Source organism: Hoplias malabaricus, chromosome 7 (assembly GCF_029633855.1).
Source record: "Hoplias malabaricus isolate fHopMal1 chromosome 7, fHopMal1.hap1, whole genome shotgun sequence".
NCBI lineage: Eukaryota > Metazoa > Chordata > Actinopteri > Characiformes > Erythrinidae > Hoplias > Hoplias malabaricus.
In genome coordinates, this window is record NC_089806.1 from 19,147,391 (window position 1) to 19,168,938 (window position 21,548).

At 39.6% G+C, this 21,548-nt stretch overlaps 1 protein-coding gene across 1 annotated transcript; it reads left to right on the top strand.

Moving 5' to 3' along the window:
- Positions 1-4,392: 4,392 nt before the first annotated feature.
- On the top strand, positions 4,393-7,468 carry six6b (SIX homeobox 6b). The gene is made up of 2 exons (XM_066677187.1): positions 4,393-5,018; positions 6,752-7,468. The coding sequence occupies exons 1-2, from the start codon at positions 4,444-4,446 to the stop codon at positions 6,906-6,908; spliced, it is 732 nt and encodes a 243-aa protein (XP_066533284.1). The 5' UTR covers positions 4,393-4,443; the 3' UTR covers positions 6,909-7,468.
- Positions 7,469-21,548: the final 14,080 nt, after the last annotated feature.

Below are 21,548 nucleotides of genomic sequence, written 5' to 3' on the forward strand. Positions count from 1 at the left end.
AAATGACCCTGAGATTTTTGTCACTATAAATGCCCATTTACTGCTTATCCGGTGCAGTTCTAGATCATCGGAAATGTTGTTAATATGACTGCTGGCATGATACCTTAATTACAACTTAATCCAGCCCTACAGTAACAGCTCCGTGACCACTGATAACATTCAGCATAAACTGGCAATGTATGATACAAATCCCCCCAAAAATCTAGCGCTAAAAGTGTAATGTCCCTGGGTTTGTTTAATCTGTTCCGTTGAAGCAAATTCAGATTTGCTGGTTTAAACTGACTGAAATAACTTGATGTTTTTGAGTCGTTTAATCCTGAGTTCAGCCAGCAACTGCAAGATTTGAACAGATGTAAGGCCTTGCTAATATGATATTATCGTGGACTGGCGAAAATTGGGAGGGGGGGAAGGGGGGAGTGCAAAAAATTAATAAATAAATAAAGCGACACCCGTGGTGACTGGGGGTTCTAGCACCCCCTGAATACAGTGCTGATTATCATGATGCTTCTAGTGGCTGTTCTGTTGATCCAAGGAAAAGTGGGGCAGTTAATGGCCCCTCACCCACTAGCCCTGCGCCCCTTCCCCCACTCGACTGTCCACCGAGGTGTGCTATGACCCACACCGTGGGATCCACTGCACATATCATTTTTAGTCCAGCAAAAGAAAAAAACTACAGAAGAGAAACACCCACTAAATGTTCCACGGTTTCTGATTCTTATATGACAAGTATTAAAAAGTTCAGAGAAGCAATGCCATTTCAAGACCTTAAAAACACTCAGAATATTTTGAATACAAATTCTGTTCATTGAGCCTCATGGTCAAGATGATGCCTATGCAGTTTTTGCGGTTCTAAAAATTATTTATCATTAAGATATAAATAAAAAAATGTTACTCTTCAGTGAATAAGACAGATTTTTCGTAGTTGTCGTCGTTTCGTTTTTAAAATAATAATCCTAAACCTCGCTGTTAAATTTGATGCTCTTTATTCAGTATTTATATCGTTTTATTGTAAATTCAACTGTATGAATATGTAAGTTGAGAGACTTCCTTTATTATCTCTGAAATATCTCTGACAAGAAGATAACTACGATACGGTTTGATCAAGAAGGAATTATAATATCAACAATGACAGTTTTATAAGAATTCGAATACAATTTTATTTCATACTTACACTTGGGTTTTTGGCAGTGTTCTGTTAATTGAAATGTCCGATGTTTTTGTATCGTTAGATTGTCTGAATATTTCAAAAGCTCCAAACCACCTTCATATATTAGTTCTGCTCAGAGAAGCTCTGATGAGCGTCCTTGGGTTTTTTTGTGGGTCTCCCAAGATTGCAAATCCCGTTTCTAATGACAATGAAATAATCATCGGTCTCAAGAAATTATTCTAGGGTTAAAATGATTTAATTCGAGAAGAGTGTTATGATTAATAGATGGGTGTACGTTGAATTCAAGGCTCCAGGTTCGCCGAACTTGTTTATAAAAGTGCAAGGCCCAAAGAAAAAAAATAAAAATAAAATAAAATAATAATAATATTTTATTTGATATATATATATATATGCGACATATGACTTTTTAAAATTTTTTTGATTAGCCTTTGTCAAAATTACGCTATTTTAATTACGTGGTTATACTTAGAGCTCAGTCATTTAATAGAAGGCTACTCTGGCGCCCTTATTCGTCTTTTCTTGATGGTGACATAATGGTAATGGTTATTTCAAACTTACAAGACAGCATATGAATTATTAACTGTCATTTAAATGTTTGAAACCTGGAGCATGTTAAGCACTTGATACAACATCTCATTTAACGTTTCATTCAATCCTACAGTCTAGGTTTATTTCGTAGGCTAGTGCACTTAAAATCCTTTATTTAGCGAGATACAAGTTCAGCCCAGCTCCCTGTTCCGTTTCGATAGCACTCCGCCTCGGTAGGATTCCTCCCCAGTGTTTCTCAAGAAAATAGATTCAAATGTTAATCTTGTCCATCTCGTCCATTTCCTCGTGTTACAGACATGCACAAAATGTAAAATATTAACCGTCCCTAGAGCGATGAATACATTTATATCGACACGAAAAGATCTATGCACCACAAGACTCAGAACTCAGAAATTTATAGGCAGGCCCTAGGAACAGATGTTCATAGGAGAAAAATAATATTCAAAAATTCAATAGTAAAGAATACTAAGTAAACAATGTCAATTATTTTACAATATAGGGAAACCTCAAGATAACAACAAAAACAAGAACAATAATAAACAAATACATTAATAAATAATAATAAAATAATAATAATATTAATAATAATAATAATAATAATAATAATAATAATAATAATAATAATAATGTCATTCTATAAGAAAAAGTAATAATAGTGTTTGTTATAACAGTTGTTGTCATATTTCCAGCCTAATGGAATCATACCCTGTACAGCTGAGTAGGCCTGTGTTGTACTAATAGATTAGTAAAGGTAAATTTTACATTTATAATCTCTCCACAACTGGTCCAACATCACAGCTCCAGAAGTCACACCCCAATATTAAAACCCTTGCACGTCGTTCTGCTCCGGATCCTGATCCAGAATGTAGCTCGTGAGGCTCTAAAGCGCGCGTTCCTTTGGCAGAACTGTCACGCGTGGAGATGAGCAGTTTTCCGTACAGACGTTGGCTCCATATCCGGAGCCGCGGCTCATACATCATGCAAAAAAGGCCCGAAGGGCTTTCTTCAATTGAACTGTGTGGATCTGCGAAAATAATATCAGGGGCTTTCCGTCAGAATGAACTTTTCCACTGTAGCCAGCCGTGAAATAATGTGACCCGACACTTCAAACCATCTGCGCTATGTATCCGCCGTCTTATTTACCGCCTCAGCTTGGGCACTGAGCGAACTGCGCCTCACACCACCACCACCACCACCACCACCGCTGCTGCCGCTGAACTCGGACTCGTTTACATCGTCATCATACTCCGTACTGACAGTATTTTAAAATGTCTACCATAAACGTTGCTGATATTTGTGTGTGATCCGCCACATAGGTCAATTCATCAGGCCGGCGTGGACGTAAACAGCGGGTTCCTACTCCAAACCAACAAAAATTAAATATTCCCCAGTGACACATGATACAGAAAGGCAGAGGTGAACCGAGGAGGTTTATGTAGGTTATCAGTTGTTGGTGTGATACTGCGAGGATTTTGTTCGCCCCATCGTGTGTATTAAATCTGCCTGAACAGCGACAGCAACCTTGCGCCTTGGTGGGTATTTGACTTATTGCATAATTGAGCGAATCTCGCCTGATCTTTTTTTTTCTTCTCGTCTCTTTGTTGAATTGCCTTTATTAGTTGTTGCTGATGCCTTGAAATCTGCTCACTGCAAGGGTGAACTGGCGTAGCCTCGTCTGTCGTGTTCATTTTGCAACCTTTCCGTGGCCGCGGCGTTTCAGACGGCTCTAGTGTTGTGCAAGCGCTCGAACGCGCCTATCGGTTTTGAATGGCAAAAGGGCAATCGCCACGTCGCCTCACATACGAGCCGAACTGCACCGTGAAAAAGACCGCATGTGACAGCAGAGCTCCGCTTACGATAGGCGCACCACTGTGTGGGTAACTCAGCATCGTACTGTACCGAATTATAACTCGGACCTTTTTTTCCTTTAAACACACGGACATTTCAGGAAAAAAAAACACAAGCTGTGTGTTTAGACACAAAGACTGTGGATGACAGAGCAACAGCATCCTAAAACATCACTGGATGGAGATAATGTGGAAACAGGAGACATTTAAAAATAAAAATATATTAGCAAAAAAAAAGGGAGCTGTTTAGATAGATAGATAGACATATAGATAGACAGACTACTGTGTGAATTAATCAAAAGATCTCCTCCGATTGGATGAACGTGAAAACGTAAGCTGACAATAAAAAAGAGGCGGGAAAAAAAGAGAAAAGGAAGAAAACCCAAGCTAATCGGAAATATTTTGGTTGTAAATCGCGCCGCTGATCTCTGGGAGGTGCTGAACCCCGTTTGCTGGGCTCCGCGTGATTGGCACGCTTGACAGTGATTGACAGGAGTCGGTGGACACTACGCAACCAATCTGCCAGCTCCAATAGAAAATCAGACCACTCTCCACCTCCCCCACCCCCTCCTCAAAAAATATCTCCGTTCTTGTGCTATATTCTCGTTCACTCGAGCTCTCCGTATCGCCCGCCGAGGCTGCTGCTGCCCGTGAGCCAGAGAGTGGTTGGTAGAGAGAGAGAGAGAGAGAGAGAGAGAGAGAGAGAGAGTGGCATCCTCTTTTCCTCAGCATCGGCTCGTCAAATAGAGAGAGCAAGAGAGAGAGCCACAGAGGGAGAGAGAGAGAGGGAGACAGAAAAAGGGAGAGAGGGAGAGAGGGAAGAGGAGAGGTGAGGAGGGGGAGAGAAGCACACACACACACACGCACACAGAAGCCTTCATGTTTCAGCTGCCAATCCTGAATTTCAGTCCCCAGCAAGTAGCGGGGGTATGCGAGACGCTGGAGGAGAGCGGCGACATAGAGCGCCTCGGCCGCTTCCTGTGGTCGCTGCCCGTGGCGCCCGCCGCCGCGTGCGAGGCTCTCAACCGCAACGAGTCGGTACTGCGCGCGCGCGCCATCGTCGCTTTCCACACGGGCAACTACCGCGAGCTCTACCACATCCTGGAGAATCACAAGTTCACCAAGGAGTCACATTCCAAGCTGCAGGCGCTCTGGCTCGAGTCGCATTACCAGGAGGCCGAGAAGCTGCGCGGGCGCCCGCTCGGGCCCGTGGACAAGTACCGCGTGCGCAAGAAGTTCCCGCTGCCTAAAACCATCTGGGACGGCGAGCAAAAGACGCACTGCTTCAAAGAACGGACCAGGCATTTACTGCGTGAATGGTACCTGCAGGACCCGTATCCGAACCCCAGCAAAAAGAGGGAGCTCGCGCAAGCCACGGGACTTACACCCACCCAAGTGGGCAACTGGTTTAAAAACCGAAGACAAAGGGACAGAGCAGCAGCCGCTAAGAACAGGTGCGTGCCTCCCTAACAGAAATGAACAGGCCTCTCAAAGACTAACGCTACACAATAAAAATGCAGGTGATTGCGGTCAGCTAGCTGTTCTGTTTTTTTTTTCGTTTTTTTTTAAAACCTTTTTTTGTGCTGGCATAACAATAATTTAAAGAAGAGCGTCAAACCTTCAGAGGTTTAGCAGTGCCTTTCTGCAAAATAAGCGTTAATTTCCATTACCTTAACTGTCTTTCGCCAGATAGCAGTCTGTCAAATTGATAAATAATTGCTCATAATTTCCATTTGTTTTGCACTACTCATGCTAGCTACAGAAATTGGTGAAACCAAAACATTACAAATAGCTAGTTTAGTCGCGAAGCTCGAGATCGTCAGAACAGATTTGCTAAGATTTGTAGCTCATCCCGATTGTGTAAAGGCCTATAGCCTAAAGGCCAAGTTCATTATGTGATAAAACAACAGAGACAGATTATAAAATATCGGGAAATGAAAGGGCAGATATTATGTTTAGTCGGCTGCTAATCTGTTCGTGGCTTTGACCGATTACATCAGGATTAAGGTAATTCTAGCGAGAGGTTAAGCGTTTGTTTTGTTCTGCAGTATGCTCGCGGTGGTCATGTTACGCCAAGGTTAAGCAGGGGCTTTCTCTTCAGTTGCTAATCAATTCAGTCGCCTAGTTTTGCGTTTTGCTCCAATAAATAGCAGGAACAGATGAAACAGACAGCAGCAGCTTCAGCAACAAAATAAATAACTAATCATTCTTGGCTGTAATCTCTTTATGAATGGCTAGTAATGTGTAATATTTTAGGAACCTGTTAAAACGTCAAATAGGTGGCATTCTTGTACTTGATAAATCGCCCACAAACAACAAACAGGCGCAAAATGGGGAATGAAGCACATTGGCTGGTCGCCGCTTAAATTCCTGTGATGCTCTCGCTATGACACATTGTGTCCTTCCGGGGCATTGAGCTTATGACGAAGGCTCTGAGCGCGGTGCTGCACGTCTCGTTATAAACGGCGTTTTACGCATAAACATGTGCAGTGTATCCTTGGTTTTTAAGTTTGATGTTTGTAAATTAGCAGGGCACATTATTTGGTGGAATACAGCCATCTGCGAATGTATTTAACACCACTAATTTAAATTAGTTTTTTTCTACTTAAACTTTTGGAGTTTGCTGCTAATTTCGGTTTCCAGTTTATATCAATTTAGTAAGTCTTTTTAAAAGATCACGTTTCTTTTTTTTCCCTTTTACCCACAATATGTTGTATAGAACGAATAAAAAAATAATCGTACATTAAACTGCTCAGAACTATATTTTCTGCAGAGAGTCTGTACATATTTTCATTAACAATATCAACAAAGCCTGTAATTTGACCTGGGATTATGAATTTTGCGTAATAATATATTTAACCAAAACTGAAATGTTAAACTACAGTTTGATGTTCAGTACAATGACAAATAAAACTTACGCGCTTACCTGTGCCAATGTATATGCACCCAGTTTAACTGCATTAGACAAAACAAAAACAAACATAAAAAAACTGGCCGGTTTAAAAGTTATAGCCCATTTTATTGACTTGTGTCTACAATTATTAGGGAAATGTCCCATTAAAGTGTACAGTCTGCACAGGATGTTTGACCAGGGGTGTACAGACACTTGTGTACTACTGTAGATAGCCCACCCAGGTGTACTGACACAGATCTTGTTACCTCTCCCCCTCCCCACGACTACCCAAAGGTTACAGCAGCAGGTGCTCTCTAACGGCTCGGTTCCGGGCTCGGACGGCACTGTGGACCGGCTTGGCAGCGCGTCTAGTCCAGAGGCCAATCTGTCCAGCAAAGCTGCAGCTTCAGCCATCTCCATCACATCCAGCGACAGCGAATGTGACATCTAACATCAATGGAACGAGGAGAAAATGAACACCTTACGATGGAAGACAGACAGACAATCAACAAGACAAAACAAGCACATCAGTGCCTGCCTTAACCTATCAGAGGCCGTGTTTTTCTTTCTTTTTCTTTGTTTTTTTGTTCAGTTATTTTATGGCTGTCTGACCAGCCAGGGATCTATGGAATGCTCTTTAAAATGTATTTATCTTGATTTCATAAATATGAAGTACACGAAGAAATGACACTTTGTGGGGTGAAGAAGGTGGGAAAGATGGAGTGAGAAAAAGAGGGAGAGATCCTGTCCGTGTCCAAATTACTTTTGTATGAAGCAGAATCGGACGCCTCAAGACCCCCACCCCCTCCATTTTTTTCATTGAAAAGGACTTCACATTGAATCGACGTTTGACCATTTGACCACGTTTTCTAAGATGTTTACGTATTAAAAAGAAAAAAAGTTGCTCTAATAGAACCATTTGATTTGCTTGCTCATTTCAAGTCCGGTCATTTTAATGGTGTATCGATGGACTTTTAGAGTGCGCCAAGTAGTGGACGTATGTTTTAATGAATTAAGGACTTAAGTTAATAAAATGTTTCATGATGAAATGCTTATTCTCATCGATACCATAAGTATGAGTCTGAATTATTATTAGTATTGCATCATTCATCCAAAATGTTTTAAAATGTAAAAAAATGCTTCTATTTTTACACAATATTTTTTTTTCATCATTATTAATCTGGACACTCAGATGATCTGTTGTGCACATTCACGCTACATACATTTAGAATTTGACACATTTGAGTTGCTTGATTTATTCGTTGTGTTTGTTAGGCTTGGAGTTTGTTTGTTTATCATAAAGTGTCCGGCTGGGCGACGTTAGCTTCCATGTTTAAAAGGTGGATGGCGTTAATGGATGGATGTGGGCTGGAGTGGCGTGTTTAACGTGATCTCTTCCCGCGTGTCCGCTCGCGTTAACTGCACCGTTATTGGCTTTGCGCTCCCTAATGCACTCTGACAGGAGAAGGTCAACGAAAGGGCGGAGCGCCTTGCTTTCAGAACGCACTACACACAGAAAGCTCCTGATATCCCATAATCCTCGCACTTAAAAGGGTGTATCATTCATTGGGATACGGTTTTTACGCTGTGAAGATTTGCTTGCTGTTAATGTGTTAACTGCTTAGAAATGCAGGACTGTGTCTTTAACATGAAATATCATAACACGCGTTATTCAGCGATTTTAATTACGTAGGTCAATTCTGAGCGAACCTTGTGATCCTTATTTATTTTAGGTTATGGCATAGGTTTGTTTACACGGAGTTGTGTTTACATTCATATGCCACATTTGCGCATCTCGGTCATATTGAATTATCTTGATGATTCCGATGAAGTGAAAATAATCTAACGTATCCCCTTTAGAGGACAGAAAATCAGCAAAATGTACCTCTTTATATGATATGTTTTTAAAAGAATGGTGCCTATGCAAGTAAACGTGGGGCATGGCCATGTTGTATTCTCCCTACGCTATATTTGGCAAATATATACAAATGTACGTATGTACTTTGATCCGAAAATGTTTTCACTTCTTTGCTTTCTGAAAAGGACCATTTGCGATTGTGAGTACTCAACATTTTCCATAAGACCAATTATAGCATGACGTTACATTATATTTGTCATGGAATAAAATCGAACAATCAGCCTCATCAGTGCACAAAGTAGCTCAACTTACAAATATTAAGGTTGGTAAAAAAAATATGGCGAGCCACAACCTGCATTCCACTTAAAGACTTTATTGCCGAAGTTCATGTTTAATTATGTGCTTCGTTTATTTTTCTCTGACATAAGTCATGACGCACAGCGAGGGTTTCTTTATGTCACTTTTGTTGCTGGAATGAAGGGCAAGCTGTACGCTTACGGTATTTTAACAACACGAGTGGCGAACTAATTGTCACTGCGACAAAAAATTGGAGGAGCAGTCGAGGCAGGAGAAGGGAGAGAGAAGCTCATTGAATTTGTGCATGGACAAAAGCAGAGAGGTTAGCTGAAAAGAGTGTTTCTGGCAGTCAATAAGGTTGTCAAACTGTTCAGCGCTAATCAGCGGTAATGACGGGCTCTCGAGCCCAACGAGAACAAAAGGAAAGACCCTCAAAGTTCTGCGGGGGATTAGGAGGAGGGAGCTCACAATATTCCCTTAAATTCTAGTTTACCTGACGAACGGTTCTATTTTAAATACTTGGACAATTTGTTCTTAAATTACTCTAAACGTGATTTCATAACAAAAAAAAAAGTTGTGTGATGGCTGAACATGTTCAAACATGGTTCTTTAAACGGCTACCAGTCCTTCTCTGTATTTTAAAAAAAGGGCTTAATCAACAATTCTTTAGTGAATGCAGTGGTTCTAGAACCGTGAGCACTCAACGCACCTTTGGAATGCATAAATGTTATTTGACTGGTCATGTTTTTTAATCAACGAGGAAAAACCTGCAGTAAGCCGTTTTTAAAACATATTTTCTAAAATGTTCACCAAAACGGTTTCAAAAGAAGCACAGGGCGTTCTTTTTTATTCTCAAAAATATCTATTTCTAAAACTAAAGATATCAATATGGTTTCATTTCTTGACAGAACTGGTCCAAACGTTCAAATTGTTATTGAGCGCGACTGCAGTACAAATTAAATTTCGATTTTCCTTCGCTTAAATGAAAAGGTATAAAGGTTTTGATGCTTGTTAGTTGATCGCTGTCGACGTGTCAGTTTCCCACGCTTTTAAAAGCTCGAACTGCAATATTGCAAACTGTGGGTCCATGTTTATCAAGGTCTCATTCTCTTTAAAATTGCAAGATTAATGAATTAGGTAGATAAATTAAACCCCGAATTGCAGCCTGTGCCAGAAATATACCTTAATTTGTTTCTTTTTGGACAAATGTCACGATGTTCTTTAGCTAAACTGAGAAATCCTGCCCTGCGAAATAACCCAGGTCTCATAACTCAATACTATTCAGTGGCCTGTAAAATGTTTATAATGATCCCAGGACAGCATACTTACTCTGAGAATACGGGGCCTGATTTATTTATTTATTTTTTTTTTGTACAATGTTGGGGTAGACTAATTGGAGTATTTGTGTTATATTGAGCATGATGTAGCATGCGCTAAATGGGCCTCATATTTGCAACACCCAACACAGTATATTCTTTGTTGCAAGGCTGGCAGTGTCAGGCGGAGGCTATTGAGTTTTATTTGTTCGCTACTGCAGTATAGCCTTAGTCCATAGCCAGTGCTAATGAAGTTGCTCAGATTGTTGTTGTTTTTTGTCTGTTTGTTTAATTACGTGGTGTTGTTATTTGTTATTATGGAAGCAGATCAGGAAATTGTTAACTATTCCAATTGCATTTAACAGATAAGTGTGAGTGGGTCTGTGACTGCCCTGCGATGGACTGGCGTCTTGTTTAGCAAGTGTTCCTGCTTGCGCTCCAAGAATAACTGTGGGCTTCGGACCCTTCACGACCCTGAACAAGATGAAGCGGTTAGTTACAGAAGATGAATGAATGACTGGATGAATGAACGAATGAACGAATTAACAATTAGAAGTATACTTGGGACTTGTACTTCTTTGTACATTTATTTAAAATGTATACATTTACAATATCAATGGGGAAACCCCGGTATTCAATGTACGTAAGATCAACTAGCACATTTTAGTCAATTAAAAACCTCTTTAAAATGATGACCCCTAAAAGAAGGCCTTTGTCCTGAAGTTTTAAGAGTAGTACTAACATGTTTCTTCAAACATCTTCAGTGTACTTTTGTCAACTGAAGTAACAACACGTAACTTAATCTCATTTCCTGCATTACTATTCCACATAGCTTTATTGTAATGTAGACTACCTCATGAGATGCAAGCATTACAGACTTAAACCAGAGACCCCCAGAGAGAAAATGACCATTCCAAATATAGTGTTAGGAACATAATATTTTATCGGAGACGTAGTTCAATGGTAACCGCTATCGGTGAATTGCCAACAACACATCTCGCTACAAAAGCTAACAAAACATTACCGCCTGTACCACCTGTACATGCACAAAAACACAACACATACAACCCCCCCCCCACACACACACACAAACAGTACAAATAATAATAATAATAATAATAATAATAATAATAATAATAATAGTAAATAAAATTAAAAATAAACACACATACACACACGCAAGGGTCGGGGCAATGCAAATTTAGCGACTTCCGTGACTAACAAACACAGTGCCTTCACCCATTAACGGTCAGTTTTCTCGAGAAACCACACAGTCCCAGTCCAAGGGTGTAGGCCATATGCTCTGAGGTCTGGCTGCGAACTGTAAACTGGGCCGCCTCTAACAGGAACCTTACATGGGGGAAAACACCTCAAACAAGAAATAATTATCCCAGGCAAATGAAACCTCCCACCGCACACAGCAGCCCATGCCATGTCACTGGGGACGCACGGCAGTGTCACAAATCAGCAGCATAGTCTTTAGCCTCAGCCCATGGTAATTTCCACTGTGAAACCAACTCTCACCTCTTTAATGCCAATCATGGTCATGACATAACCACACTAGGTGCCTCCAAGTCTACATTAGAATTAGCAGTGCTTTTTCCTTCACCTCAACAAAGATGGCTGCAGACAGGTGTCCTGTCAAGTTGTGCTAACTTGCCGAAATATACTACGATAGTAGGGAGCAAAGTACCAAACAGTAGGTAGGATATTTCAATAGGCTTTAAGTATATATGTGTATGACACAAATACCTGTATGAGTGTAAATATAAATTGATTACAGTTATAACATTTTTAAAATATTTTTATTTGCTTCACCGTGTACAATTTTGGAACAGTTAAGCCTAGAATAACAGTAAGTTAAGGTTTTATAATGAACTTGAATTGCTGTCACTGCCTGTATTGCTTGTATCCTAGGCAAGTCTTGCAAGAGCCATGTATTCTGCTCCCACCCAAATGCCCCTCTGTGGGGCCCACACCACATTACACCATGGCTCAGACTCTTGGCCACCATGTGTAATCAAAAAATCTCCCCACTTCTCGCTACATACTCTGTACATCAGTGCAAACACACTGCTGTTACACATGATCTCAGCTGCCGTAACTGCTCCTCTCATGGTCGTGCGTGTTCTGTTGTCAACGCCAAACATCACTTCAACTCTCAGTATTATTTCTCTTGCTCTTTCAAGCATTGCCTCTACCACGTCTGCTTCAGGAGGTCAGCACTCTTTCATCTTGCTGCCAAACAGTGCCTCTCCCACTGTCCCAAGTAATGTCTTGGCCACCATCATTATCCTCCTTCCCTGCAAGAGGATGCCTTGCTTGTCGAAGGTTGCTCCAGCCCCTTTCACCTACTTTTGTCCAGGACAAGCATCTTCTCAGCTGCTGCTGGTCCATGTCTTGTCTTTTGTCTCCATGCTCAGAATTGCACCCACAAGCATGACCCCTCCATTCTGGTTCATGCATCTGTTGGACACCACCTCTCCACCAGTTCATCATTTGGTTTACTCGACGTCCAGTGTCACCTCTACCACTGGCCATGTGTTTTTCCACCTACGTGAGCATTGTTGCCACTTTCTAATTGACTTTTTCCTATCCTGCAGTCCCCCACCAGACGTGGTTCAGAACATAGCTTGCCTGGTCACGTTGAGCAAGGAACTTGTATTGTACTTAATTCCATCTTGTCTTCTTGCAGTGCCACAGTGGTTGTTGATCTGCTGCTATCCTTCTCCCAATGTTGCAGCAATTCCTGTCTAGACCAGCATGGGTCATTTTATTTGACCTTGGTCAAAGGCTCAATGTCAATTCACATCTTAACCCAAAACATCATACATTTAATTCATGCATTTATCTACTGCTGTGGTCTCTTTACTGGACTCTTAAGTTCAGTTGGTCAACCAGGGCTGTCACTAGAAATTAAAGATTAGAGGGCTAAGCTTTAATCAGGGGGTCTGGGGTAATTGCCTCATAGAAGCAAACATAACTTATTATATTCAGATATCTGTAAAATACATAGTCATAATGCGAAAAGAACATAAACATGGAAACAGGAAAGAACATCAACATCAATTCAGTCTGCCCTAAACACTGGAGTGTTTAATGCACATTTTAACTGGCTTTTTCAGTAGGCTTACTTTATGTTCATCAATAGTCAGGTTTCCTGTGCTATTATAATGCTATTTCAACTATTGCATCAATGGCTTTTCAATTTGATTAATCAAAGTTCGTAACAAGGATTCAATTGACGTTTTTTCTTAATTTTTGTCTTTTGTAATTATACTCACTGTCAGGAAACTCACTAAACCTTCTCCCCACATAAACTGTGTGCTTAGAGATTGGACATTGCTGGTGGACGTAGGAAAACAGCTGCAGGTCCCAGAGTGCATTGCGTTAACTACACTGAGGCCAGACATGGTGCTCTACACTGTAAGTAAACGGATAGTTTATTCCATAGATTTAACAGTTCCATTTGAGGATGCAGTAGAGGAAGCATTCGAAAGGAAGAAGCTGAAGTATGCAAACTTGGTTGGAATTAGGCATGTAACAAGCCTAATTAATAAAATATAAGCTTGTTGAAATAATCTTAAACACAACCTGGTATCATGGTGAAAACATACATGCACTATATTACCAAAGTATTCAATCACCCATCCAAATAATTGAATTCAAGTGTTCCATTCACTTACATGACCACGGGTGTATAAACCCAAGCACCTAGGCATGCAGGCTGCTTCTACAAACATTTGTGAAAGAATGAGTTGTTCTTAGGAACTCAGTGAATTCCAGCGTGGTACCGTGATAGGACGCCACCAGTGTTACAAGTCTAGTAGTGGAATATATTCGTTACTTAATACAAAGTCAACTGTCAGTGGTATTATAGCAAAGTGGAAGCAATTGGGAATGACAGCAACTCGGACACAAAGTGGTAGGCAATGTAAAATGGCAGAGAGTTGTCAGTGGATTCTGAGGCATAGGTTGGCATTTCCTAGTTTGATCCCATGGTTTCACCTGGCCTCCACTTGCAAAAACCAAATGGATATTTCCAGTGCAAAACTTATGCTATTAAAGTAACTGATTACTATACTTTGCCCAGAATCATGGAGTATTGACAGCGTGAGTATTGCTAACTTTATGCCAAACCTAAGCTTGCTGAAAGCATACTGTCAAGTCCCTTTCTCATATTTCTGGTTTTGTGAACCCAGACTCCCCCCACTGCTTTTGGGTTAATTAGAGAGATAGCTTAGCTCATTTTGTATTAATTGGCAGCATGAGGTAAGGGGGTACCCCTCCTGAGTAGCTCCCTGTTTGTCAGTGCTTGTTAACAGAGATGCTTTTCTTACAGGCATACACCTATAATCTTGACCATGGTCCCAAAGAGAGCTGAAACTAACAATGGCAACAAGCTTGTTGTTTAAAATGAGCATTTACTACATTTAAGAGTATCTATCTGAATCTGCCCCTAATGAGACAGGAATTAGCTGTTAATCCAACTTCAAGAAACATGTTACTACATAAAATTAGTCTATTTCAAATATTACTGTCCTGCCTCCAAATTACCAAGCATGTGGCACTGCAGCCACTCCCCATGGCCTCTCACGGCAAAGCTCTGTATTGTCTATTTTAAGTAATCTGGTTCAGTTTTCTTGCATTGAACCTGACTCAAAATTCATGAAAACCAAATCCAGTAACAGTGTGTGTCAATAATAAACAATCAGATCTTTTCAGAGTCTTTGTACTGAGGTGCACATAAAGACCAAGACATATCTGTACTTGATTCATCTGAATATGCTGAGCTTGGTAAAACTGTTTTTCCTAAAAGATTTGTCATTCCCAGTGGTGGACAAAGCACACAAACCATGTCCTTGAGTTAACGTACAGATACTTAGGAATATACTCAGAAAATATTATTCCAGTAAAAGTATAAATCCCTGTTTTAGATCTCCACTTGGGTAAGGACAAAAGTATTCACCTTCAAATGTATTTAAGTATCAAAAGTACAAGTACAATGATGTATTATGGCTCTAATGTCCTGGTATAATTTTTGTAACAAGACTCATGCTTAACACACTGTAGGTGAAAAGATTCTAGTTTCACTCTTGGTTCACCGGTCTTTTAATAGAATGTCATTAATTAGTCTGACATGGATGAACACAGTAGAAATGGCCAACAATTAAATACAATGAATGATGTTATATCAACTATCACATCCATCCAATGTGCTGTCCATACAAACCAACAGAGGTCACTGTCTCCTGAATATTAAGCCCAATTTATGCTTCTGTGTTGAATGCTGTAGGCAGTGTGGCCTGATGTGCACCTCTTCAGAAATGTAACTCATCGTGTCGACGCAGACCACAACGACTGTGATTGGTTTGCAGTAGGACGAATATGGTTCAAGTCAAGAAGTCCAGAAATATTAACTCCTCTACACTACACTCCCTAAATATTGCACTTTAAAAATTTGTAAAACCACTACACTGTTTACTACATAGGGATGAAAAAGATGTTTGAAATTCAGCCCTAGTGGTTTGACGGTGTAATTGCAGAATGACGCAGACTGCAACGCCCAAGTATAAACTTTCACCATGGCATAGGACACTTGTGCAGGTTACGACATAGGCTCTGAATTGAGTCAAAAGTATAAATTGGCCATCAGTGTTTTCTCTGCACCAGAACAGTTTTTTTTACTCATTTAGGAACACTAGGTAAGATTTTTTTTTGCTCCTGGGGCTCCCCCTAGTGTAATTAATTTGCATAGCACTATGCTGAAAATAGTAGGGAGGGAAGGGGTGGTTCCCTACCCTCCTTCAAAAGTTACATAGTGCAGTTTCTGCTGTGCTGAGAAGAGAGTAGCAAAGACAGAGGCTCTATTCTCCCTAGGGTTAGGGTTAGGGTTACAGGTCAGTGAGACATCACAATGATTTTTAAGCTGTACTTTTAAACTGAAAATATTGTGTCCCTTTAAGCTCTCTGTTTTGTCTTCATAGTTGCTGAGTATACTCCTTTTTGGACTTGTTTATCTCTCTGTACTGTCTTTTGGTTATTGGAAAATTTCTTCTGGTTTTGACTTCACAAATTGTGTTTAATAAATCTCCAACTGACCCTCACCCTTGGTGAGTGATTTGTGACATCTACAGATCCATAATCCGTGTATATGAATGAATAGTAGTTACTGATTATACAAATACATTTCATTCATCATTGTCTGTAACCGCTTATCCAGTTCAGGGTTGCGGTGTGTCCTGAACCAACCGGCAAGGCGGGAACACACCCTGACGAGGACGACAGTCCTTCACAGGGTGACACACACACATACCTGCCAATCCACCTACCAACATGTCTTTTTGTATTGTGGGAGGAAACCGGTGCTCACCCAGAGGAAACCCACCAAAGAGAACACACCAAACTCCTCACAGACATTCACCTGGAGCGAGACTTGAACCCAAAACATACAGGTCCCTGGAGCTGTGTGACTGCGACACTACCTGCTGTGCCACAGACTCAAATAGAGCCAAATACTAAACGGTATAAATCTTTTTGTTAATTCATAACGGTTCTAAAACTGTAAGTGATTATTTACAGTCTCAAATTCGCACAAGAGTTGATAGTAAAAGTCTGCCTTTGGTATGATTGGTTTTAGATGGAGAAACATTTTCACTTGCCGCTGTGTGTCGCGTGGATAGCTATGCATAGCCGGGATCCTTGCAGGGTGACACACACTCACACATTCATTCACACCTATGGACACATTTGTAGTGGAGTTAAAGTAAAAAGTCGCCCAAAATGGAAGTAGAGATACATGAAAAAAGTACTTATACAATAATGAATTACATTTACTTTGTTATTGTCCACCATTGGTCATTCCAAGACACTTATCTGTAACAGGATTGTCTAAAACATGGCTAAATATTGAAAAAGTTAATGGGCCACATTCATGAAATGCGAGCAGAACGAATTTGCACATACATCTTTCGTAAATCACTTTTTTCATGAATATCTGGATTCATCAATATGTTAATAGGTATGAACAAAATTTACACACGTTCTACAGAAAACCTGGGGCCTTCAAAAAACCCTTAAAGTTACAGCTTTTTTCTACCTATCCTCCTCCTCTCCCGTGACCCGGAAAATGATTTTGTAATGCCATTTTGCCTTTTCAGATAAGAATTTACGGGTGACGTCAAGACGCAGCCTACTTAGACCGTTCCATTTGTGTGACTGGGTTACTAAGAAGGACTTCAGAGGACAGTCCTACCTCGGGCACTGCCTAGGCTTTGAAATGCAGCTGCAGTCTGGATACAAGATTTTCGTAAGAAATTCTATTGATATATCTTTGTTTAATATTATCAGCCAATTTACAGTAATATTTGCAGACCAATTAAAATAGGCTAAAGTAATCCTTATTTACCAATCAGATGATAGGTAAATCATCCATCTTTTCCAATTCTAAAAACCTGTTGTACTAACATCCTATGCATTCAAAGATAAACACTCCACATCTATGGCTATAAGTCAGTAATCAAAAAATGTTTCAGAAGCACTTGACGATAATGAAATAATCTTAGGATTCTTCACAGATATATTCAAAATATTTGACACTTATCTAAAATATATTTTTCCAGAAACCTCATTACTCTGGCATCCATAATAGAGAAATAGATCAGTTCAGAATTTATATATCAAATAGATAGCAGTTTGTCACATGGTGAAACTTCATTTCTGATCTAAGGTCTATTAAATGTAGAGTTACTCAAGAATCAGTACTTGGACCCTTACTGTTTTAAATCTACGTAAAGACCTGTGTTTACATAAAGATTGATTTTTATCTTGTTTGCTGATGGCACCAACATTTTTCTGCCCTACCAAGAGAGCTACATGCTAAACAAACACTTTTTTCCAGAGTTAGCTAGTATCAATACCTGGTTTAAAACTAATAACCTAAAAACTATCAATAAAAGCAAAATAGTTCAAAAGTTACTGATCACCTCCACTTCATATTACACTTGTTCTTGCCCTCTGTTTTCATTAATTCATTCACTCATTGTGTGTAACCAATTACCCAGTTCAGGATTGCGGTGGGTCCAGGACTTACCCGGAATCACTGAGTGCAAGGCAGGAACACACCCTGGAGGGTGCACCGGTCCTTCACAGGGTGACACACACTCACACCTATGGACACTTTTGAGTAGCCTACCACCTACCAATGTGTGTTTGTGGACTGTGGACCCTGCCCTTTATTTTATTTAACTTAAAGATTTTAAATGTATGTGACATTAACAATTCAATTTTATTTTTTTATTTAAGTAAAACTTACATTGAGACCCTGTCCAAAACATATACAACTCTGTCAATATAACTCCATTACTGAAATCCATTACTACTCTACCTTAGTGTCACTGTGAGGTGTGAGGGACTAGGAAGAAATAAAGGTAATCAGAGGATGTTTTATTTAAACAGAATAAAAAGAAGAAAACGAGAATCAAGACCAAGCACAAAAAGGCAAACCACAAGGATACACATTTAAATAAACAACCAAGAATTTGCATGGACATAAAACCAAGCACTTAACAGAGACCTGAAAGTCAAAGACAACTATAAAAAAAGGGAACTACTCAGTAGGGTAAAATACGCTAAACAGAGAGAGAGAGAGAGAGAGAGATAGCAAGCAATGAAACACTAATTAAAGTATAACACAATGTCTAAAAAAACAGGGAAATTAAGGAAACAATAAGGCAACAAAAAAGAAAGCACAGTATACGGAAATCAAAGGAACAATGGACTAAGACAAAGCAAGACAGACACAAACATTAATGTAAGAAACTGGGAATATAGACCACAGGGAAACCCAAAATATCAAGAGTTAATTAAGACATGTGTCAGAAGTTTGACTAACAGCACAAGGAAGAGAGAATGCAGAGAAAAAAAACAGACCAAAAGAAAGAGGAGTAGAAGAAACGTCAATCATGACAGAGCTTCCTACAACCTACATCCTGCCCTCTACAAGACCACATTTAACCAATTCATGGTTTCACATGGAGGACCTCACATCTGGAACTGTCTACCACTCAGCCTGAGAACAGTTTGAACTCCTTTAAAATTTGCTGATATACACGTCACATCACACCCATCTGTGTTTGGAATGCTGTTCTAATAAACACCACCCCAACCACCACTTTCTTTTGCCCATTTTCTTTCCTCTGTTACTTCACTTTGTCCAAATTAGTCTAATTGGTCCTAAAAATGTCCTAATTTAACCTATGTCTAAATCAATTGGGAAAGTGCCTAGTGTCAGTCAATACTATGTGAGAGTCAATTTAATTTGGGTCATGTATGGAACTGAATACAAAATTAATACGTAAGTTGAACAATGGACCTATAGAAATGTTCAAAAATAACTCAAGGATAAAATCTTTCAACATTGACTTCCATTGAAAGTTAAGTTTTTTTTCCTGTTCCTGTAAAGTTACTATTTTGGATGCACATGTTATTCTTTGTCTGTGACTATATGATAATCAAATTTTTATAATAACATTTTATTTTCCTTTTTGTATTTTAGAAGTGTAATTATATTACTCCATAAAGGAGTCAAACAAACAAGAAGAATTAGCTAGATATGAACTTACATATATAGTGAGCTTGCATTTAAAGAGTGAAGCCATGGCTCTTTTGTATAAATGAAAATAAGGAAATGAGAAACTGTTAACTGTTTATCTTTTAACCTAAATGTATGGCTCTCGTTCGCTTTTATTAGGATATTATTAACTCTCCCACGATAATCTGCTTTTTATCGGTCTCTGTATATCTGAAGCAGGAAGACAAATAAAGGCCAAGAGATGAGTGTTCCTTTGGAGACAAGACGCCATATCTTTGTTGGTTAAGTGCACCCTCTTCTGGTGAATGTGGAGTTGACGGTAATACTGTAGCACTACAGCTACAAGACATCAGTGTCACTCCAAAAATAACTCGAGTTATTAGTAGGAACACACATTAGAGTAACACATTATGATATAATAAATAATGTTGCAATAATGACCTTGAGGCCAATGGTTACTAATCAATATTCAGCAGATAGGCGCCATCTATAATGTGAATTCATAGGAATCAAGGGAGTCAACGCCAAAAACAAAGGATAACCAACGCCAACAAAGAAGCTTGTGTGGTAATTCTCTGCTTCTTTGCAATCCACCATATTTCTTTACATCTACAGGTGAAAGTACAGAGTTATATATAATTTAGCAAATATTTCCTCACCAGCCCAAGCACCTACTTGTGTCTTCTTGCAGCAAAAAGCTGCAAAGAATTCCGCAAGGACATCCATTGAGGAGAACATATTACAGTGTAACAGAAAACATACTGGTGTTATCTGAATAGATCCTGTACCCTTAGTCTCAATTGACCTTGAACCCTGTTTCTGATTAATCAATTAATACACTACAGCAAATGGAATTTGCTAGCCAGTTGTTTAGATGTCATATGTGTTTATTCCAATAGAAATGTGCTTGTTATACAACCCCTTCAAGCTGAGAGATGAACTAGAGTCTCCACTTTCCAGTGTAGGTCTGTTCTGGGTTGATTCGTTCTCCATAAAGGGAAGTGTATATATATATATGTGTGTGTGTGTCTATGATCTATATACCAAACATACGTGAACCCCTTCTTTTTAACAAAAAACCGCCCGTATCTTAGGGTTATCATGCAAAAATGTGATGCACAAAACTCTGCAATATACTAGCCCTCATCTATATCCTGAGAAAAGGTGGTCCTCTTGCTCTCATTAAACTTATGATGCTTTAAATGATAATATACTCCAGGATTTTCATAAGGCTGAGTGAGCCAGCTCTAAGAAAATCAGTTATGCACAGCTGAAGAACTTTTGAAACACACATACACGTCCAATGCTCATCACACATTATGTGAGAGCCCCCCCTCTGCTTACATGTACACAAGTCAAAGCAAGGTAATTTATTTTAGAAGCTCTGATGCTGCCTTTTTTAACCTGTGAGAACTGCAAGATTGTAAGAATCCTGTCCAGTAATTTCATTCAGACCTAATGATAACCCTGTCCCATGATCTTTTATGGACTCTTCCAGCTTTAATCAGAAAGTGATGAGTCATGTGTTTTGACTGGCTTTAGAAGGAGGGCTAAAGGTAGATGGTGACATTTAATTTGGGTATTTTCCACGTTGATTGATCTCTACTGAAAAACAGTATGAGGATATGCATTTTAAAAATTACATGCTGAATTAGTGTCAGAGTTGAACACATTCACCTCAAAATGTAACCAGTACACAACTGTATTGCTTTACATCCTGAGGAATTTTAAAAAACAAACGTCTCATTGAAATACAATACAAGTGAGATTACTTTTAAACACAGACGTGCGGAAAACGTGCCATAATGACACACAACCCAGACAGCGAGCATATATCTGTCCACTGGCATAAAATGGCTGACACACCACTGACTGTAGACCACTGCTGGTCCACCATCGGACCACTCAGATCACTGTCCTGTACAGGATATAACTCATTTATAATCTCCTCAAACAGATTTTACATTCACAGAGACTTTTATTCTGGAAAACAAAATAATACAAATATTACCAACAACTATGAGAGAT